General features: G+C 46.1%; 1 protein-coding gene across 7 annotated transcripts in view; it reads right to left on the bottom strand.

The window, feature by feature from the left end:
• ANKRD52 (ankyrin repeat domain 52) overlaps window positions 1-23,253 on the bottom strand; it is a 128,980-nt gene that overhangs the window by 13,226 nt on the left and 92,501 nt on the right. For all 7 annotated transcript variants that reach the window (XM_077297526.1, XM_077297528.1, XM_077297527.1 and 4 more), the window contains 6 exons: window positions 20,666-20,783; window positions 20,312-20,531; window positions 20,038-20,125; window positions 19,871-19,954; window positions 16,849-16,994; window positions 16,680-16,762 (listed from right to left, as the gene is read on the bottom strand). In XM_077297526.1, the coding sequence (XP_077153641.1) occupies window positions 16,680-16,762; window positions 16,849-16,994; window positions 19,871-19,954; window positions 20,038-20,125; window positions 20,312-20,531; window positions 20,666-20,783 (739 nt within the window). The remainder of the gene's footprint in view (window positions 1-16,679; window positions 16,763-16,848; window positions 16,995-19,870; window positions 19,955-20,037; window positions 20,126-20,311; window positions 20,532-20,665; window positions 20,784-23,253) is intronic.

The following is a 23,253-nucleotide window of genomic DNA, read 5'->3' as shown; positions in this document are numbered from 1 at the left end:
TTCGGTACCAGATGTTCTGCGCTCACATTATAATTTGGAATGACTGGTGAATGATGATTAATTGTCGTTTACGACCCCGACACTAATATACAATGCAACACCTCCTCCCTTCTTGTTAATCCTGTTTCTAATAAGTTGTAGCCTTCAAAGTTGGTATTCCAATCAAGTGCATCATCCCACCAAGTTTCAGTGATGCCTATGACATATCTCTCATCCTGTGTTAGCAGCAGCTCCAATTCTCCTTGTTTCACATGCTGTGTGCATTTGTATAGACACATTTTAGTTTGTAGTCTGTTTCTCTTGCGCCTCTATTTTTATTCAGAAATTGTTGTTTTTGCTCTTTATTTCCACTTCTAATAAAAGGGTTCTCCAAAGAATTTATTAGCTGCATATTTGTTTTTTGGCCATATATATTTCCATCCCATATTGGCTCTATTTTAAAGCTCTCCTGATGAGTGTAGCAAGTCTACTAAATATGCATTTTCCTGTTTTCGTAAGATGCAACCCATCTCTAGTAATGAGTCCATCATGCAGGCAATTCACTCCATGGTCAAGATACCCTAAACGTTGCTCACAGCACCATCGATGTAGCCTGGGAGGATGGATGAGAAGACGACCTGCACTCCCAGTTCCTTCATTTTCCGGCCTAGGTCTTCAGAGTCTTTGCATATAGTCTCCAGGTCCATTTTTGCGGTGTCATTTGTTGCTAAGTGCATTAGTAGACATGGGTAGGCATCGGTCGCACTGAAAAATCTTGATACCCTATCATACACATTTGATTTGGGTGCCTGGAAGACAGCACACTTCTCATGAGGTAATGTCCGGTCGGAAGTTAGTGGCTTCTGTTCTTCTCAATAATGAATCCTCCACAACCACCCCTCTCCTTTTCACCACAGCCCTTCTTTTTCTCCCTTCAAGAGGCTTCCGATATCTTACTGGAGTGTTCTTTGTGGGCAACGCACTTTATTGATGTACATCTTCATTATTGCCCTGCGTGAGAGACTGGTAGCGGTTCTTCACTGGTATGAGTACTAATTGTCTCTGCATCCTCCTGCTTCTTTGGGTCACGTGCTTTCATTCCACTTCTTCTGCAGGTACCTTGAAAGGTGCTTCTCTTCGAACATTCTGAATAGCTATTTCTACTCTGTTATTAGCTTCTGCAGGAACCCTGAAAAGTTCTCTTGCAACATTCTGAAGAAATTCTTCTGCACTGTCAAGGAAATCCTCATCTTCTTTGATGAGCTTCAGTATAGCTATTCTCTCCTGAAGACTTTGCACCTTTTCCTCTAACCAATGGAACTTAACCTGCAATGCCCTGCACATGAGGACAGAGTCCTAGTGAATGAAAAAAAAAATATATATATATATATATATATATATATATATACACACACATACATATATATATATATATATATATATATATATGTGTGTGTGTGTGTGTGTGTGTGTGTGTGTGTGTGTGTGTGTGTGTGTGTGTGTGTGTGTGTGTGTGTGTGTGTGTGTGTGTGTGTGTGTGTGTGTGTGTGTGTGTGTGTGTGTGTGTGTGTAGATATATATATATACATATATATATATATATATATATATATATATATATATATATATATATATATATACACACACACACACACACACACACACACACACACATATATATATATATATATATATATATATATATATATATATATATATATATATATATATATATATATATATATATATATATATATATATATATATATATATATATATATATTACACTACATTTCTAATTGGAGGTATTTACTATTATTACACCTACTACATATTCGGATAAGATCTTGGAGACGGGAATACCCCTTTAAACCGTTCCTTCTAACACAGTGGTCTCATTTGATCTTATCTAGAGAGCCACATTTAGTAGAGAGATGACGCATACACCCTCCTCCATCTTAGTGTCAGTCAGAGCCCCGATCGCTAGTATAATGACAGCCAAAGCTTCCCTACAGGAAGCACAGTGTGCCCACCTTTCTTATAGGAGTATATTTACAACCAGGGGAACTGCACTACAATTTTTCTGGAATTTCAAAATTCTCGCACGAAGCACTTCCACTACACTATCGTATCCAGCTTTTGCACCCCTCTAATCTCTAATAGCATCTTCCCATCTCCAGCTTATGATATTTATCAATCCCCAGTATATACACATCCAGATCTGCTCTTTTGTGCAGACAACTCCAAAAAGTCACCATCTGGAAACCCTCTTTTTATGACTGGTTGCTAGACCTTGTGCTAATGCACCAAGCTTCAGACAGCAGCGAGCCACACATGGCCCTGCAAGCCAGAGCAGTAGGAGTATTAAACAAAAGACAATAAACTATGTCAAAACCGAAGTACTAACAACAAGCCAATAGGGTAACAGGGTGGGTGGTGTGTCCCCCAATGACTGGCTCAGAGAAAAGGATTTTACACAAAAATCCCTATTTCTCCTACACCTCATTGGGGGACACAGGACCATGGGACGTCCTAAAGCAGTCCCTGGGTGGGGAGTAACAACTGCCAATACCCTATGTACCACTGGCTTACAGCTGAGGTAGTGCCGATTGCAGAATGCACCTGCCAAGGGCAGCGTCTGCAGAAAATTGAGAATGAATGTGGTAGTGTTTTGTCAAAGTATGCAAGCTGGACCAAGTTGCAGCCTCGCAGACCTGTTGTTCCGACGCCTGGTGCCAAATGGCCCAAGAGGCGCTCACTGACCGAGTAGAATGCGCCTTAATCCCTGCTGGGACAGGAGTGTTCCTGACACGATAGGATTCCTGAATAGCCGAGCAAATCCACTTGTCTAGTGTGGCCCTAGAAGCGGCTAGACCCACCCTTCCTATGCCCCACCGGAAGCAAACATCTAACATCTGACTTGCGGAAGGGAGCCGTCCGTGAGATGTACCGTCGAAGAGCCCTAACCACTAGGGTTGAGCGAAACGGGTCGGCCATTTTCAGAAGTCGCCGACTTTTGGCAAAGTCGGGTTTCATGAAACCCGACCCCTGTGTGGGGTCGGCGATCTTCTGAATCTGGTATCGGAATTCCGATACCGAGTTCCGATATGTTTGCGATATCGGGAATCGGTATCGGAATCCGTATCGGAATCCATATTTAAGTGTTAAAGAAAGAATCAAAAAAAAAATAATATTGATATACTCACCCTCGGACGCGCCCTGGTACTAACCGGCAGGCTTCCTTCCTAAGAATGAGCGCGTGAATGACCTGCGGTGACGTCGCGGCTTGTGATTGGTCGCGAGCGGTCACATGGACAAGCCGCGACGTCATCTAAGGTCCTATTCGGTATATACTCACCCTCGGACGCGCCCTGCTTCTTTCCGGCAGCCTTCCTTCCTAAGAATGAGCGCATGAAGGACCTTAGATGACGTCGCGGCTTGTCCATGTGACCGCTCGCGACCAATCACAAGCTGCGACGTCACCGCATTCACGCGCTCATTCTTAGGAAGGAAGCCTGCCGGTTAGTACCAGGGCGCGTCCGAGGGTGAGTAAATCAATATTTTTTATTTTGATTCTTTATTTTACACATTAATATGGATCCCAGGGCCTGAAGGAGAGTTTCCTCTCCTTCAGACCCTGGGAACCATAGTATCACATTGCACTGCATTGGGTTTCGTGTTTCGGCCGACCCCGACTTTTTTATAGGATCGGCCGATTTCACTCGACCCGACTTTTGAGAAAGTCGGGTTTCGTGAAACCCGACCCGATCCTATAAAAATAAAAGTCGCTCAACCCTACTAACCACATCAAGAGTGTGCAAAGCTTTCTCTATACGATGGGCTGGTGCCGGACAGAATGAAGGCAAAACAATCTCATTGAGGTGAAAAGAGGAAACAACTTTGGGTAGGAATGAGGGAGAAGTCCTCAGGACTGCCTTATCTGGGTGAAAGATGAGAAACGGGGGTCGGCAGGATAGAGCTGCCAATTCAGAGACTCGTCTGATTGACGTAATCGCCACTAGAAATATCACCTTCCAGGAAAGAAAGGTTAGAGAGACGTCCTGCAGAGGTTCGAAGGAGCCTCCTGAAAAACCCCGAGAACCAAATTAAGATCCCATGAATCCAACGGCATCTTGTAGGGAGGCGCCACAAGGGAAACTCCCTGAATGAATGTCTTAACTGGCAATCTGGTGGCAATTTTGCGTTGGAATTGAACTGAGGGAACTAAGTGCCAGACCGGACTCCAATCCTGATTGGAGGAATTCCAATATGGAAGGAATGGAGAACACCAGAGGAGATCTTCCATGGGCGTTGCACCATGAGAAGAAGATTCTTCAGGTGCGATGATAAATTCACATGGACACGGGCTTCCTAGCACTAATCATGGTAGAGGACACCTCAGGAGAGAATCCAGCTTGGGATAAAATCCAGGATTCGACGGCCACGCCATCAAAGACAGGGCCCCGGAGTTCTGGTGGTGAATCGGGCCCTGTGAGATTAGATCCATGCAATCTGGTAGCCGGCAGGGGACGTCGGCGACCAGTTGAACTAGTTCTGCGTACCATGCCTGGCGCGGCCAATCTGCGACTAGGATCACTGGTACCCCCTCTGCTCCGATTTTCTTGATAACCCTCGGGAGAGGGGAAAAAAAATGTACGGGAGCCGGAATTGATGCCACGGCAGAACCAAGGCATCTGCTCCGACGGCGCGAGGATAGAGTGATCAGGCAATGAACTGGGGAACCTTGTTGTTTAGCCTGGAGGCCATCAGGTCCACCTTTAGAGTCCCCCAACGATGACAAATTTGCTGAAAAACTTCCGGATGAAGAGACCACTCTCCCGAGGCGAGGCCCTGGCGAATAAGTCCGCTTCCCAATTCTCCACACCCGGAATGTGGATAGCCGATATGGGCGAATGGTTACTCGCAGCCCAACGGAGGATGTGACTCACTTCGTGCATGGCCATTCTACTGCGGTTTCCCCCTTGACGGTTGATATATGGAAGCGCTGTGGCGTTGTCGGATAGGATCCTGATGGGGCGACCTGCGAGGAGATGGTGAAACCTGAGTAAGGCAAGTCTAATCACTCGAATTTCCAAGATATTGATAGGGAGACGCGACTCTCGAGTGGACCAACGACCCTGTGCCGTGTGGTTGTTGAAAACTGCACCCCAGAAGGCTGGCATCGGAGGTCACCACCAACCAGCGTATCGTGAGAAAGGACTTGCCTTGGTTCAGGGAAGACTTCAGCGTCCACCACCTGAGGGTCTGCCTGACCCGCAGAGGCAGACTGAAACGACGGTTGAGTGAGAACAGGTTCCTGCCCAGGCCAACAGCAGCACATGTTGTAAAGGACGGAGATGGAACTGTGCGAACAGAACTGCTCCCATTGCCGCTACCATTTTCCCAAGAATGCCCATGATGAAACTTATGGAGTGAGGGACTGGGCGGGAAAGACTCCGTGCTCCCTGTTGCAAGGCCAAGACCTTTTCTGGAGGGAGAATGACCAACCCGCGGGAAGCGTCCAGGATCGTTCCCAAGAAAGAAATTTGCTGAGCCGGTATCGGAGAAGACTTTTCGAAGTTTATTTTCCAGCCCCGGCGAGAAAGTATCCACTGTGATACCGACGGACTCCTCGCAGGCTGGATGGGACAGGCCTTTAATTAGTAGGTCATACAGATACGGAAGTACCACTCCCCGAGCGTGAAGAATGGCCATGACAGCTGCCATGACCTTGGTGAAGACTCTGGGAGCGGTAGTGAGGCCAAAGGGCAAGGCCACAAACTGGATGTGTTCCTTGCGGAATGCGAAGCGTAGGAACTGTTGATGGAAAGGAAAAATTGGAATGTGAAGGTAAGCATCCTTGATGTCTATGGATGCTAGAAACTCATTTTTCCATGGACGCGATGACAGAACCAGAACAGAAAGATTCCATTCTGAAGTGTCGAACCTTGACAAACTTGTTTAACAGCTTTAGGTCTAGCATAGGCCGCAGCGATCCGTCCTTCTTTGAGACCACAAACAGATTCGAGTAAAAACCCTTGAACCTTTGGTCCTCAGGAACAGGAATAATGACTCCGTCCCTTTGTAGCACCTGCATGGCCTAAAGAAAGGCTGTGGTCTGTTCTGGGAGGGCAGTCCTGGAAAAAAACGTGTCAGTGAGAAAACTTTTGTATCCGAAGGACACCAGCTCTCTGACCCACTTGTCGTGCACGACCGAGAGCCAAGCTTGACTGAACAAAAGTAAGCGACCGCCTACTTTGTCGGTGTCCAACGGATGATGCGACGAGTCATTGTGTGGAAGATCTAAGGGATCTGGTTCCCAGAGAGCCAAACGATCTCAGTCTGGATTTCCACGTACGGTTAGGTCTGTATGAGGTCTGGGAACCTCTGTCTCCATGAGGAGCTTGTATTGATTCAGATGAGAAGGAAGTAGAGGACCATCTTGAGTTGTTGCGAAAGGGCCGGAACTGAGGCTGTTTTTGACTCCGAAATGGCCAAATAGGCCTTTGTTGAGGAAGAAATTTACTCTTTCCTCCGGTAGCGTTAGAAATAATTTGGTCCAATTTCTCTCCAAATAAGCGATCAGCTTGGTAAGGCAGAGAAGTCAACGATTTTTTGGAAGCAGAATCTGCTCGCCAATCTCGGAGCCACAGGGCCCTTCTGATGGAGACTGCATTTGCAGCTGCCTGTGCAGTGCAATTGGCCGCATCTATCGAAGCGTTAACTACGAAGTCCCCGGCTTAAGCTATCTGGCTAGCGAGGTTGGCTGCCTCTGGGGGAAGATTGCTGTCGTGGAAGGTTGCGGTTAAGACCTCTGCCCAAGTGACCATTGCCTTAGCTACCCAAGTCGCAGTGAAGGATGGATAGAGTGCCGCTCTTGAAGCCTCGAAGACAGAGCGAGCCAGGTATTCAATTTGATGGTCAGTGGGGTTTTTAACTGAAGAACCGTCAGACAAAGATAGGAGTGTTTTGGATGAGAGACGCGATACGGCAGGATCTACTGAAGGGGACAGTAGCCAATCTTTCATTAGATCCGGAGCAAAAGGATATTTGGACTCAATAGGCTTTTGACCCGTGAATCGTTTATCTGGTCGATCCCTGTGTTTCTGAACAATGTCCTTAAACTCCGGATGATTGGCAAATATCTTTTGGACACATTTAGTCTTCTTAAAAGACACTGCGTGTTCCGGAGTTGATATTGATTCCTTGCTCACCATCAAGGTCTTGTTGCTGCGTCGATGAGAGAATCAAGTGTCTCTTGACAAGTCTAGGAATCCTAGACTAAAGATGCATTGGACTCGTATTCTGAGTCATGTGCGCTACGACCTTCAGGAGAAGGGAAGCGAGAAATTGAGCTTGCAGATGCCGAAGCGCGAGCGCGATCGGGGGATACGACATGGGTCCTTTTTCTAGAAACCTGAGCCCCCGTGACTGAGTACGCCCCATGCTGGTGGACGGTTCCGTACCATCACCAGAGTCCACTGCGGTCGACAAAGTGACGTTCTGACTTGAGGAGGGTCCCCGGAGAGAGTCTATTGCCTTAGCCATAGATCGTGACAAGGAAGCGGCCCACTCAGAGGGACTAGGCTCAGCAGGGTCGGCGGCGGCGTTGATGGCGAGAGGCGGCTGCACACAGGCAGGGTCACAATCCGTGCATAACGGAGTATTGTGGGCACGGGGCAAATGGCACATGAGGTAAAAAAGACTTTTTTGTAAACCCGTTTAGTGTCCTTAGATTGAGACAGTGTGCTGTCTGAGACTTAAAGGCAGAGTATGCGCTAAAGGTGCAGAGAAGGGGTTAAGCCTTCTTCCAAAGGCTGATGCCTGTGTCCTCAGGGGCAGGGGAGGAAATGGTGTCTGAAGAGCCTGCAGAAAGATGTTCTGCGGTCTTTTAACGTTGAGGTGCTGACAAGTCAGTGTGATCCCACCGCAGATGCCGGAACAAACATTGCCCCCCCCCCCCCCCCGAGATTAGCAGGGCGCCTCTCGTTCAGGACAAAAAGCACCAGGAATATGGGCGGAGTTCCGGCGGTTCTACGTAAATTGAGGCCTAGTCCGGCAAAAAGCCAGGGACTAAATATCAGGTGGCCTGGCGGCGATGCGCGCCGGCTAAGAACAAAGGGGGGCCACGATGCACACAGGTCGGCTGCCGCTGGCACCAAGTCAGTGGTTCCTCTCCCCAGGAACCAGGACCCGCACCGTCCATCTCGCAGAGAAGCGCAACAGGCTCATACTCGCAGAGGTGAAGTAGCAGAGACGGAGTGGTGCAGCGCCACCTGTCATTCTAAGGGCATGAGCTCAATCCATCCTTCCTATAGCGGGGGATGGAGAGGACCCTCCGTCCATCTTCTCCAGTAGTCATGGGGCTGAAGTAACGCAATTAGGTGAGGGCCGCTGTCTATCCAGCTGCGGGTTTTCCCCGCCCCGGAGAGGAACATGAAGGTGGGAAACCTCATGTGCTCGCCGTATTTCAAGGGTAGGGAGATCGGGACCGTAAAGGAACCGTCACCCCAAGGTGAGACTAGGCGTGCACCGGTCATCGCAGGAGAGGATATGGGGAGATTTACTCCGCGTTTTCGCCTGTTGGTGGTTCGGGGGAGAACGGACCCTTGAAAGGAATCAGTCGCCCCCTTCACTCCATTAAAAAATAAAAATTTACAGAAAAAAACAAAACAGGAAAAAAATTTTTTTAAAATAAAAAACGTTGGGGTCTGAAAAAGATTCAAGTGCCTCCTACAGACACTAAGAAAGAACTGGTTGAATCTCAGCCAGCGAGAGGGTGTATACTGCAGAGGAGTAGTTAATCTTTCTGTGTTCACTTAGTGTCCTCCTAGTGGCAGCAGCATAACACCCATGGTCCCGAGTCCCCCAATGAGGAGTAGGAGAAAATTTATTTGAAATAACTTGCATTTGTGAAAAAAAACAGAAACTTAGCGAAAATTTTGAAAACATCGCAATTTTCCAACTTTGGGATTTAAGGGCATGAAAATTCAGAGATGTCCCACAAAATACTTAATAAGTAACATTTCCCACATGTCTTTTACATCAGCACAATTTTGGAACAAAATTTTTTTTGGGTAGGAAGTTATAAGGGTTTAAAAGTTGACCAGCGATTTTTCGTTTTTACAACAAAATTTACAAAACCATTTTATTTTTTTTTTGAGGGACCCCATCACATTTGAAGTCACTTTGGGGGGCCTATATGATAGAAGACACCCAAAAGTGACACTATTCTAAAAACTGCACCTCTCAAGGTGCTCAAAACCACATTCAATAAGTCTATTAACCATTCAGGTGCTTCACAGGAATTTTTGGTATGTGGAAAAAATTACCATTTACATTTTTTTCACCAAAAATTTACTTCAGATCAATTTTTTTATTTATTTCGACAAGGTTAACAGGAAAAAATGGACCCCCAAAATTTGTTGGTAATTTCTCCTGAGCATGCAGATACTCCATATGAAGAAAACCACTGTTGGGTGCATGGCAGAGCTCGGAAGGGAAGGAGCGCCATTTGACTTTTTAAATGTAAAATTTCCTGGAACAATTGGCAGACGACATGTCGCGTTTGGAGAACCTCATGTGTCTAAACAGTGAAAATCACCCACAAGCGACAATTTTGGAAACTAGACCCCTCAGGGAACCTATCGAGATGTGTTGTGCACACCGAACCCTCTTGTGCTTCACAGAAGTTTATAACGTTGAGCAGTAAAAAGAAAAAATAGGGATTTTTGTGTACTTACCGTAAAATCCTTTTCTCCGAGCCATTCATTGGGGGACACAGACCATGGGTGTATGCTGCTGCCACCAGGAGGCTGACACTAAGTATTACAAAGAAAGTTAGCTCCTCCCCTGCAGTATACACCCCTCTGCTGGCTCCCAGCTAACCAGTTCGGTGCAAAAGCAGTAGGAGATCAATAACATATAAGCGTATAGCATGTCACATTATATATGAGAGTATAACATATCAAATGATAAAAACAAATGCAACTAATAATAGGGAGGGAGCTGTGTCCCCCAATGAATGGCTCGGAGAAAAGGATTTTACGGTAAGTACACAAAAATCCCTATTTCTCCTTCGCCTCATTGGGGGACACAGACCATGGGACGTCCCAAAGCAGTCCCTGGGTGGGGACAACATCAGATCAGGCCGTGTAACCGCTACTTACAAGTGCGCCAAGGCGGCCTGCAAAGTCCGCCTGCCCAGACTCACATCTGAGGAAGTGTGTGAATTATAGTGCTTCAAGAATGCATGCGGACCTGAGACAGGGAGATAGGCTGACATCTAGCACGGAAGGACTCCTGGATGGTGAAAAGAATCCACCAGGCTAACGTGGCCGATGAACCCGGCTAAACCCTTCCTGTGACCATCGGGAAGCCTACTTACCATCGAGAAGCCCAAGCAAAGTGTCCAACCTTTGGAAGGACGCCGTCCTTGATACGTACCCACTTGGAGCACTCACTTCTTCCAGATTATGGAGAACCCATTCCGTTGTGTGGACTGGAGCCGAAAGATGAGAGGACGATGCCCCTGCAACAGTGGGAATACAAAACCACCTTGGCAACGAGGGAATGGGATGGCTTGAGGGCAACGATGCATAGATGGTAATAAGGAAAAAAGACTGAAAGGAACAGAGTGGGAAGCTCTGAAGACTCATCAGGATGACAAGAACGCATAGAAGAAAGGGGAGTGACGTTCCCTTATCGTAAAGTCTTTCTGGATCGAAAAAGGAGTGTACTGTAAGATCCCCAGGACCATTAAGGTCCCCCAGATCTAACGGTACGCGGTAGGGAAGAACTACAGGTGGAGACTCCCTGCGAGAAGGTCCATATTTCCAATTTTGACGAAATAAGACGGAGAAATACTAGTACCGCAAGCGAGAAAACCTGACATGGTCAGTGCGGGTCTCCCAGGATCACTGGGGGCCTTTTCCGCTTCCAAAAAGGTCTCAGACGTAGTGGAAGAGGAGTTATGGAAATTGGTACCGTGGAAGAAACGGAGTATGCACTGCGATGGACTTGGATCTTGCAGCCAAACCATGAACTGGAGTACATAGGCGTTCAGCTTGGACGCCATCCGACCTACATCTGGAGTACTCCAGTGAAGGCAGATGTGAAGGAAGACTTCCGAGTGAAGTTCCCACTCACTTGAGGAGAAAACCCTGAAGGCTGAATATGTCAGCCGCCCAGTGTTCTACTCCAGGGACATGTACTGTTGAGATCACCGAATGATAGATCTCGGCCCATCAGAGAGTGCGAGGTACCTCGGCCATGGCACTTGACTGTGGGTACCTGCGAGATGATTGACGTATGGCACAGCCGTGGCATTATCCAAATTGAAGACGGATGGTTGACCCGCCTAAGGGCAGTGGACCTGCTGTGGGATTGGCCGTACTGTTCAGATCCCCAGAGAAATGATCGGGAGAAGAAGACGGGCATTGGTATCCCTAATAACCATTGGACCAGAAGAAGGCTCTGGATGAGGAAGGAGCTTAGAAACTACCTTTTGAAAGCCTGATTGACTTGCTGAAAACGAGCGGAGCAAAAGAAAACTACTTCCGTTTTCATCTTATTGCTCGGAACCCTCCTAGCTAATTGAATGAACCGAGGGAATGAGTGATCAAGTGCACAAGCTCCGTGTTGAAGGGCCACGACCTTGACTCGAGAGAGAGAATTACCATCCTTCTTGTGCAGGATCATCGTCAAAGAGGATCTGCTGGGCTGGGAATGAGGAAAAAACGTGTCTAAGTTTAGCTGCTAGCCCAAGAGAGAGGGTATTGCAAGTGATATAGACGACTTAGCGTAGTCCTTGTAGAGCGGCTAGAGAGTCGACCGAGTAGGGCAGGACGACCATGTTTCTAAGGTGCAGGAAGCGCATGACAACCGTCATGACCCTTGCGACCACTCTGGTGTGGTAGCCAGGCAGAAGGGCCAGGTCGTGAAAATACTGTTCGCGAATGGAAAGGCGAAGAGATTATAGTAGAGAGGAGAAATAGGTATGTGAGGGAAGAATCCCGGATGACGATGGATGCCAGAAAACAACCACGTTTCTCTGTTGAAGTAGTGGCTGAGCGGAGGAACTCCATCCGAAAAAAGAGAGGGCCCTGTCAAAGGTTGTTAGAAGTTTGGGGTCCAGAAATGGAGATACTTTTCATTCCCTCCATTTTGGAACCAAGATCCCTTAGATCTAGACTGTCCTGGCCAATGCTTCCACTGCTGGTTGAGCTTGAAGAAGAGATACGATCCCTTGCTAGTCTCCCGCTCAGAAGATTTGATTGGCCAGCTATACTGTGGAACGAAGTAGATAAGGTCTGGGACCCGGAGACTTTCATTCTCTCCCTTTGGTCAAGCAACCCATGTGGCGGCTAAGGAAGGGTAGAGCGCTAAACCCGAAACCACAGGACGGAACTAACTAGACCTGCTATCCGACCGTCTGTGGAATCTTAATTGATGATACACCGGCCAGGATACTGGTAGGAATACCGCAAGAAATTCTGCCTGGCGAGTCTGTCAAGTGACAGAATGCGGGACTGTAACCAGCAGGTCTCTGCCATCGTGCAGAGAAGAAAATAAGGAAAAAAATAAAAATAAATAAAAAATAAAAAACCTCGATCCACCATCTCTTAACAGGGAAGTGGAGAGGAATCGTCCACTTTCTTGCATCTGATACAAAGGGGGGAAAAACCTCCTTGTTGGGACGCCACAAATGTGTGCCTCAGTACATACCCAGAATTGAGGTTTCCGAGTGGACAGGGCAGGTTGTGGCGATAGACCTGGATGCAGAAGAAGATACATGGAGGCGACACTCCGTGTGCTCGTCTGTTGAAGGTGTGGGGGGAAATCGGAGCCCTTAAAGGGACCCGTCGCCCATAAAATTCCGACCAGGTATGGTATCCTACTTAGAGGTCTTCCAGTGCATCACCGTCAAATGTTGATGGAGATTTTCTAGAACCTGTACGTTTTTCTAGAATACTTGCGGCCCCTGCTAGCCGACGGCTCCCATTGTAGGAGAGGGAGCATGTGAGTGCTCCAGAGCTCAGTTAGGGTGACCAGCTTAGGATAGATGATGTGCCCTTAAGACCAGTAAATACTGGTCATGCGCTTTTAAGGCTAGGGGTTACTGGCCATGAGCCTTTAAGACCAGGGAATACTGGTCTTGTGCCTTTTGTAAGATGAAATATTGTTCATGTGCCTTTAAAAGCAGGGCATGCTGAAATCCAGGAGATAATGGTCATGTGCCCTTAAAACCAGGGTATGCTGGTCATTTGCGTTTAAGACCAGGGCGTACTGGTCCTGAGCCTTTAAGTCCAGGGCATAATGGTCACGTGCCTTAAAGACCTGGGCCTACTGGTCGTGTGCCTTTAAAAGCCAGGGCGCACTGGACATGAGCCTTTAAGGCCAGGGCATACTGGTCATGTGCCTAGAAAACCAGGACGTACTAGTCATGTGCCTTTAAGACCAGGGCATACTGGATATTGCGTTTAAGACCAGGGGATACTGGTCACGTGCCTTTAAGACCAGGGCATGCTGGTCACGTGCCTTTAAGACCAGGAATACTGGTCATGAGAGGAATGTAGGAACAAGTGCCTTAAAGACCAGCAAAGCTGGTAATGTGCCTTTAAGAACAAAAAAAGCTGGTCATGCTCCTTTAAGACCAGGGATGCTGGTCATGTGTCTTTAAGACGAGGGCACACTTGCCATGTGCCTTTAAGACCAGTGCCTACTGGCCCTGTGCCTTTAAGACCAGGGCATACTGGCCTGATTAAGTACTAAGGAAAAAGAGACCGGCTTCTGGCAGAGCAGAGAATGCTGGGGATGTGACCCTTTTAAAACTAGGGGACCCTTAAGACCAGGGAATGCTGGTCCTGGGTTTAATAAAAAGGCATGGAAAGCTGGGGATGCACCTATGGGCCCAGCGACTACCGAGGCAGAGTAGCAAATACCAGGGAATGAGTCACCAGGGAATGAGTCACCAGGGAATGAGTCACCAGGGAATGAGTCATGAGAGCTTCGTTGCTGGGAACTCACAGCTCTCCGTTTGCAAGCCTGCATACTGTACTATACATTCTGTAGTGTGCAGGAGCACCAGAAAATTGCAGCCTTAAGTATATAAAAAAACAGGGAAAGCTAGTCCCTTAATGCTGCCGGGATGCGTGCCGGGGGGGGGGGGGGGGGGGGGCGCCGATTCACCTTACTCAGGTTCTGAGTCCCCCGACTGGAATAGCGCTGACTTCAGCGCTGAAAAACCGCCGGCCGCAGCCCCCTCCAGAAGAAATAGTGACCGCAATGGAGGAGGAGGAAGATGGCCGCCGAGATCTCGTCTGGAACGAGAAGCGCCTGAATAGGGGGGCGGAGCCGCTAGAAGGGAGCAAGCGGTGGGCGGGGCCTCCCGGGCTGCGGCCTAAACAGGGCCGAAGCCGGGGACTAAAGTTATGGCTTCGGCCGGCGCGCACCCGCAGACTGAGGGGAAAAGTGCCGCGAAGCTCTGTGGGGACCCAGTCGCTATGGAGCCCTCCTCTGACCGTCGGAACACCCAAATCTCACGGAGCACTTACCCCAATATGGAGGGGGACCATGGCAGATGCTGCAGGTAGGAGCTGTGCCCGGGTAGATAGGCCGATGCAGGGTTGGGGAGCCTCCATCCACCATCCCTGCAGAAGAGGGGTGGAGAGGAACCGTCTGCCTCCTTCCATCATCCGCTTTTTCAGTGGTGATGCAGTGGGGGCTGCTCGGACGCCACGCTGGAAGGTGCCTCTGTACAGCCGAGGGTAAAACCTGGTGGACAGGGCTGAATGTCCGGCAATAGGCCTGGCTGCAGAAGAGGATACTGAAGGTAAAACTCCAGTGCTCGTCTGATAAGGGAGGGGGGAGATCGGTGCCCTTGAAGGGGCCCGTCGCCCCTAGAATCAGCTCAGGCAGTGGCTTCCCACGTCGCAGGAGAGGATACGGAGAGGTAAAACTCCCGTGCTCGCCTGTTGATGGTTCGAGGAGATCGGAACATGAAAGAATCCGTCGCCCCATTCGACCGTAGTAAAAAGTAAAAAACGGAAAAAAAGAGTTCTTTGGGTCTGAATAGCAGACCCGTCCGTGTGCCTCCTACGGACACTAAGCAAGAACTGGTTAGCTGGGAGCCAGCAGAGGGGTGTATACTGCAGGGGAGGAGCTAACTTTCTTTGTAATACTTAGTGTCAGCCTCCTGGTGGCAGCAGCATACACCCATGGTCTGTGTCCCCCAATGAGGCGAAGGAGAAAACACATTTTCCCCACAAATATGTTTTTAGCACAAAATATTGCATTTTCATAAGGGTAACAGGAGAAATTACACTATACAATTATGCCTAAACAGGGGAAACACCCCACAAGTGACCCCATTTTGGAAACTAGACCCCTCAAGGAATGTATTTAGATGTGTGGTGAGAATCTTGAAAAGCTAAGTGCTTCACAGAAGTTTATAACGTTGAGCCGTGAAAATAAAATCACATTTTCCTCACAAATTTAATTTTAGCGCCCAATATTACATTTTCGTAAGGATAACAGGAGAAATTGCACTATACAATTTGTAGTGCAATTTCTCTTGAGTACACAGATAACCCATATGTAGGGGAATACTACTTTCGAGGGATGCTGCAAAGCTCAGAAGGGAAGAGGCGCCATATTGGAGTTCAGATTTTGCTGGAATTGTTTAAGGGTGCAATATCACATTGGCAGAGCCCCTGAGGTGCCAGAACAGCAGAAACCCCCATATGTGAACTCATTGAACAAAATACACTCTCCAATGAATTCATCTAGGGGTGCAGTGTTTATATTGACATCAAGTGTGCCTCACAGAGTTTTATACAACTGAGCGGAGAAGAAAGAATAAATTACATTTTTACCACCAAAATGTTTTAGCCCCAAGTTTGCTAAATATGCAAATTTTCTCTTCAGAGAGGAAGAGAGCTAGAACTCTAGTGCCACCTATTGGAAGGTAGCAATCCTACAAGTCAATGGTGACCCTTTAAGGAACCTTGTCACATGACTTAGGATGATAGCCAAGCTAGAATCTCAATTTGCAGACACTGTTTTGCTAAGCATGCTGATCTCCGCAAGGAGAAATGATACTTCTTGAATAAAGCCCCAAGTTTACAATTTTTTTAAGGGCTTATATGAATTTTTTTTTTTTTTTTACAACATACTGAAGTCCACTTTTTCCTGAGTGCACCAATACCGTACATGTAATCAGGAAATACATTTCAGGCACAGTGCAAAGCTCAGAAGTGAAGGAGCGCCAGATGTTACTGTTATGGTTTGCAGGTGCAATCGCAGCATTTAGGAGGTTTAAGTGCCGAGAGTGGTGTGTGACCGCTCCTGGCACTTAGTGACGGGTGTCAGCTGTCAGAATCAGCTGACACCCGGCGGCGATCACCCACGTCCAGGGCACAGGGACATATTACGACAAATGTCAAAAAGGGGTTACTACAAGGGAAAATTTTAGAGCCTACTCTCCTCAATATTAATATTGAAAAGTTTTATCAGATTATCTTGGCTTCTTACACTTCACTTTCACCACTTGTTACTTACATAATTTGAAATGTTCAATAAATACAAAAAAAATAAACTTCTGTAACTTTATGAAATAACCAAAAAAGGAAGATTCTCCTACTTCTGGTAGTATAGTATATTAGCATCTAGCAAGACAAATGATAGAAATACACAGGCACCTTGCTGCAGGCTAGGTGAAGAGCAGTGTTCTTGTTTACGTCCATCACAGTTAAGTCTGCTTTCATGTGAAACAGCAGGAACTCTAGAAAGGGAGAAGATGTCAGTAAAGCAAAACCATAACAGAAATGGCATTTTCTATAATGGATTTAAAAAAAAAATACACTTTACCAACTGCTGCAGTTCTCCCATGTTCTGCTGCTATCATCAGTGGTGTCCGACCTGCCTGGTCAGAGGCATCAACCTCTGCTTGATGCTGCAGCAGTAGTTGTAAACCATTCATGTTATCAGCAAAGGCTGCAGCTTGAAGAGGAGTCCTAATCAAACAAGGGAGCACAATGGAAACCTCATTTTTTTGCATTCATTTTTAATGCACTGTACCAATCCATTACATCCCCCCATCACTGTTTTTATTTTCAAAGATCGCTAAAAAGGTGGCAATAACTGGCAGCCAATAATGATGTTGAACATTTATTTTAGCATATTGGACGTTGGGGGAAGAATTCTTTCCAGTTAACGGGATCGGAATGGGTAACTTTCTGGATTCTAGAATATTAAGGCCTATATTGGAAAATCAAAACTGTCCAAGCAACAACAAGCTTCTTCTCATTCATAAATTGGCCAATCGAGTATGGATGGAAGCTAAAAAAGTATAATATTACCGGGATATTCTCTTGGAGTCCTCACTGTGGCATAACTCTGGATTACACCATTATGAAATACTCCAGAATTTTGAATTGTGAGAGAAGAAGGGTATATTAATCTACACCAAGATCATGTCTTTTGCTATCCTGCACAATTACAAATACATAACTCAATTTTTTATAAATATCTAACAATAAGGCACACCTAATTCAGTTTTCTTGTAGAGATGTGGTTTTTATTCTTTTCCTCTAAATGGGATTGTCAAATCTCAGGGTCCAGGTGGATTGATTTGTAGGCTATATTAGTCACTCAAACATGCAGATAGCTAGTGCTACATGGAAATCCAAGATTCAGTCCTTGATTGAGGAGTTAAGTGTGGCTTTACTTGAATTCCACTTGTGTGTCCCCGGCTATAAAAAAGTTAATATAACTATATATCTTACATCAGAGTCATCTCACACGGTTTCGATTGAGGAAGATCAGTAGATCTAGGGATGACGTGCCTTAAGAGTGGTTCCCAAAATGCAGATTTTTGGCATGATATGGAGTGCCCAATTACTTACATCCTTTTGGGAAATACTAGGATTTTTATTTGCAATTCTAAATAATATTTCCATTGAACCGTTATGTTTATTTGGTATTTTGGATGAGAAAATGAAGCTCCATCTCATTTCTCAAGAGTCATTCTTAGCTAGTAAAACAATAGCTATGTGATGGATGGATAGACAACCTCCAATTTGTTCCATGTGGATAAAAATGGTATACTCTGTGCTTTCATGTGAACACGTTCTATATAAGAATAGGATAAGTTTGGAAAGGTGTAGGGAATATGCGCTAGATCTCCGCAAATTGGAGGAATTCTTCAAGCCTTTAAGACTAATGGGCGAGACCTGGTTAACCCCTTCACGACATGCGCCATACTAGTGCTACGTATGCCATGTCTCCCCCTTTGATGTGGGCTCCGGCACTGAGCCCACATCTTTCCCGGCTCTTCAGAACAGCTGACATTTGCCCGGAACAGCCGCGGGTGGAATCGCGATCCACCGGGACTATTAACCCATCAAATGCTGCAGTCAAACTGACAGCGGCATTTCACATGCGCTTACGGCAATTGCGCCGGAAATACGCCCATCGATGACCCAGTCACGTGATCATGGGTCATCGATGGGTTGACATGCCAACCAGAGGTCTCCTGCAGCGCCCGGCGCTCATAGCAAGTCACCAATTCTGCTACATTCAGGCTACTTACAGTCCAACACAATGCAGGGCGATTGGCATTTGCCAGACAACACCAAGATTGGCAGATTTGACACTGGTGCCCTGTCACGGATGAGAGCAGGTTCACACTGAGCACATGTGACAGTCTGGAGACGCTGTGGAGAACATTATGCTGCCTGCAACATCCTCCAGCATGACTGGTTTGGCAGTGGGTCAGTAACAGAGGCATTTCTTTGGAGGTCCACACAACCTTCCATGTGCTAGTCAGAGGTACACTGACTGCCATTAGGTACCGGGATGAGATCCTCAGACTATAAGCAGGTGCAGTGGGCCCTGGGTTCCTTCTGGTGCAGGACAATGCTAGGCCTCAGGTGGCTGAAGTGTGTCAGCAGTTCCTGCAAGATGAAGGCATTGATGCTATGGACTGGCTTGCCCATTACTCAGACCTAAACCCAATCAAGCCCATCTGGGACATCATGTCTCGTTCCATCCTCTAACGTCACATTGCACCACAGACTGTCCAGGAGTTGACTGATTATTTAACCAAGTTTGGGAGGAGATCCCTCAGGAGAGCATCCGCCGCATGCCCAGGCATTGTAGGGAGGCCATACAGGCATGTAGAGGCCACACACACATACAACTGATCATCATTTCCTTATCTTTAGGTATATCCACTGAAGTTGGACCAGCCTCTAATTTAATTTTCCACTTTGATTTTGAGTGTGATTCCAAATCCAGACCTCCGTGGGATATTCATTTTGATTTCCATTGATCATTTTCATGTTTTATTGTTCTCAACGCATTTCACTATGTAATGAATAGATTTTCAACTCAAATATTTCATTAAATTCATTAGTTCTAGGATGTGGTATTCTGTGGCTCCGTTTATTTTTTTTTCTTTTTAGTAGTGTACATTAAATTCTGAAATTAGACACGGAGTCAAGTCTAGTTTATTTGTCTGATTTATCTATATTTCACTCTGAGTTGCGTTGTAACTGTATAACTTGAAATAATGCAATGTATGAAGGCCGATTGATCCTCAACATATTTGTTACATGTTGGAATATTCAGAACTGGTTTAAAATGCCATTATGTTGCTGCTCTGGGTGATAATACATTTTCAGTAAAACAAGTTTAAAAAAAGAAACAGAAAAGAAAACTGCACGGGGTTGGAAGAATAATAAACTACAAATAGGATTTAAAACACACAATTATTTTTTTAATTAGCAATTCTTTGCTATGACAGTAACAGGCAAGAATCAAAATTATCTTGCACCATATTATGGCATAGATTTACTCCCAAACGAACATAATATAAGTTTATACTAACCTTCCTTTGGCATCTCTGCTATTCACAATCTTGGCACCCAATGCTGTTATAAGCATCTCAGCCGTACCGTCTTGGCTGTTAATTCTGCAAATATTGAAACATTTACAACTAATCTGAAAGCATTTTTTCCATACAAACCGGGTGCACACATCATGAAATGTACTTACACTGCACAGTGCAAAGGGGTGAAAGGGTTTCCTTCGAGGTAAGCAAATGGGTTGTGTTCAAGTAACAATTCCAAACAATCTTCATGCCCTGGAAAACAAATTGCCGAAACTATGAAATCTCATTTGTGCTCAAGACTAAAAAGGTATTTACGATTTAAAAAAACAAACAAAAAAAAAACAACAAAACACCACAACGTTGAAACAAAGCAGGAAAGAAAGCAAAACAGCAAAACAATGGATTTGCTTGTTAACATTCAAGGAGGACATGACCCACCATTGTAAGCAGCCCAGTGCATGGGAGTGTATCCGTTGTAATCCACCACTGCATCCAGTGGGTCTGTAGAGAGTGCAGCCTGCAAATACACATGCACCAGTGTTGCATGGCCACAAGCTGAAGCAAAGTGAATAGGTGTGCGTCCCTTGTAATCCCGACACAGCACAAAGGCATCATGGTCCAGCAGAGCACCCACACAATCTTCACAACCAGTTACTGACTGCAGAATATACATAAAAAAAATTTGAAAACTCAAAAGGGAAAACCATGCCTCAATAACAGAACAGCAACCCCATTAAAATCAGTCAACGTCAAATGTAGTTTTTAGAAAAGGGGAGGGACGGCTTTGCTCACCGCTCTGTGTAGTGTGGTTCTTCCTCTTTTATCTCCAGCATCTACAGTGGCTCCTTTCTCCAGCAGCAGGTGAACACAGTCAACATGTCCATTCATCACAGCAAGCATAAGGGGGGTTCTGGCAAGGAACCAAAAGACAAACATGTCAGGGCTTTGCAAAGTACATGCTGTACTTATTTTTAATTTACTCTTTAATGACTTTACAAATTCCACATTCTGAAGGCTGCAACTTAGGGTATGTGCACACGTTGCGGTTTTGGCTGCGGATCCACAGCAGATTTGGCCCTGCGGTTCCGCAGTTTTTCATGCATTGTACAGTACCATGTAAACCTATGGAAAACCAAATCCGCAGTGCACATGCTGCAGAAAATTCTGCAGTTTATTTTCAGTAGCATGTCAATTTTTTGTGGAGATTCCGCAGGGTTTTACACCTGCTCCTCAATAGGAATCCAATGTAAAAACGAAGGCGAAATCCGCACAAAATCTGCTAAAGATTTGCAGGGAATCCGCAGGTAAAATACTGCAGAACCCACAAGGCAAAATCCGCAACGTGTGCACATACCCTTAGAATTCATCAACACCAGCAGATAGACAGTTAGCATCACGCAAGCATAGATAACAGACTGCTGGGTGACGCGAGATCAGGCCCAATATGAAGCTAGCCGAATGCAAATAAAATGAGAAAGACCTTTTTAAAACTCCTTTCAAATGTAAATAAAAACAGAAAAAATAGTAATTACAACAATCTATTTATATAATTGCCTTGTAATGTTTTATTTTCTGTTCTGTCCTGATGTCACAGTATCCCAGAATTCCAAGCGGAGTAAGTTCACCAATCGTCATATTGGGACACCCAAGTGATAGTGTCTCAATATGGAAGCTGCTGCTGGTACCAACCTATTGCGCGGTACTACCAGCAGAACACCGCTGCACCACACACACTCTATATGCACCAGTCACGCAAGTCTCTTGTGCGGTACCACCAGCAGAACACTGTCGCGAACACACCACCGCCAGGATCAGCTGAATGATTCACTGATTGCCGCCATCTTTGTACAGGAGGAGCGCATGCGCAGTTTTAACCCCTTCATGACCTTGGGATTTTCCATTTTTCCGTGTTCGTTTTTCGTTCACCTCCTTCCCAGAGCCGTAACTTTTTTATTTTTCCGTCTTTTTGGCCATGTGAGGGCTTATTTATTGCGGGACGAGTTGTACTTTTGAACGACACCATTGGTTTTACCATGTCTTGTACTAGAAAACGGGAAAAAAATTCCAAGTGCGGTGAAATTGCAAAAAAAGTGCAGTCCCACACTTGTTTTTTGTTTGGCTTTTTTGCTAGGTTTACTAAATGCTAAAACTGACCTACAGTTATGATTCTCCAGGTCAGTACGAGTTCATAGACACCTAACATGACTAGGTTATTTTTAATCCAAGTGGTGAAAAAAAAATTCCAAACTTAGCTCAAAAAAAAAAAAAAAAAAAAAAAAAAAAAATTGCGCCATTTTCCGATACCCGTAACGTCTCCATTTTTCATAATCTGGGGTCGGTTGAGGACTTATTTTTTGCATGCCGAGCTGGCGTTTTTAATGATACCATTTCGATTACCATGAAAGCAAAGCAGCAAAGGCACAACGTCGAAGACAACAAAGGGCAAATGAGACTCCTGAAGAGCAACAGCATTGCTGGGACAAAAAACAGGATTTTGGGTTGCTTACCGTAAAATCTGTTTCTCGGAGCCTTCATTGGGGGACATAGGAACCATGGGTGTATGCTGCTGCCACTAGGAGGCTGCCACTATGCAAATAAAAAAAGTTAGCTCCTCCTCTGCAGTGTACACCCCACAGACAGGAAGTAGGATATTCAGTTAGTGAGAAAGCAGTAGGAGAAGCAACGTGTAAAAGAGAGAGTAATAATATAATAATAAACTTTATTTATATGGCGCCAACAAATTCCACGGCACTCCACAGATTAACAGTTTCAAACACTAAAAGAGTGTTCAAAGAATCCAAACGTAAACCGTAAACAGAGCTGTTCAACTTGGGAGGGTGCTGTGTCCCCCAATGAAGGCTCCGAGAAACAGATTTTACGGTAAGCAACCAAAAATCCTGTTTTCTCTATCGCCTTTCATTGGGGGACACAGGAACCATGGGACGTCCCAAAGCAGTCCCTGGGGTGGGAAAAACAGACTTCCATTAGGTCCGAGGACTCACCACTGCCGCCTGCAGGATCCTTCTGCCCAGGCTGGCGTCCGCCGAAGCATAGGTATGGACCTTGTAAAGTTCGGCGAAATGTGTGGATGGAAGACCAGGTAGCCGCTTTGTAAAGCCGTCGGGCGAAAGCCCTGTGACGTACCGCACAGGAAACGCCGACTGCCCGGGTAGAGTGAGCCTTTATCTCAGTAGGGGGCACTCTGTTCTTGACCCGGTAAGCTTCCAAAATTGCCGTTCTGATCCAGCGAGCAATAGTCGCCTTGGAAGGCGGCAGGCCTCTACGCGCGCCATCAGGGATGGCGAAAAGAGAATCCATCTTTCAGAAAGCAGCCGTGCTAGCCAGGGAGATCCTCACTGCCCTGACGAGGTCCAGCCTGT

This window comes from Ranitomeya variabilis, chromosome 3 (assembly GCF_051348905.1).
Source record: "Ranitomeya variabilis isolate aRanVar5 chromosome 3, aRanVar5.hap1, whole genome shotgun sequence".
Taxonomy (NCBI): Eukaryota; Metazoa; Chordata; class Amphibia; order Anura; family Dendrobatidae; genus Ranitomeya; species Ranitomeya variabilis.
Note: the sequence above shows the minus strand (reverse complement) of the source record. Positions and strands in the feature narration are given on the sequence as shown.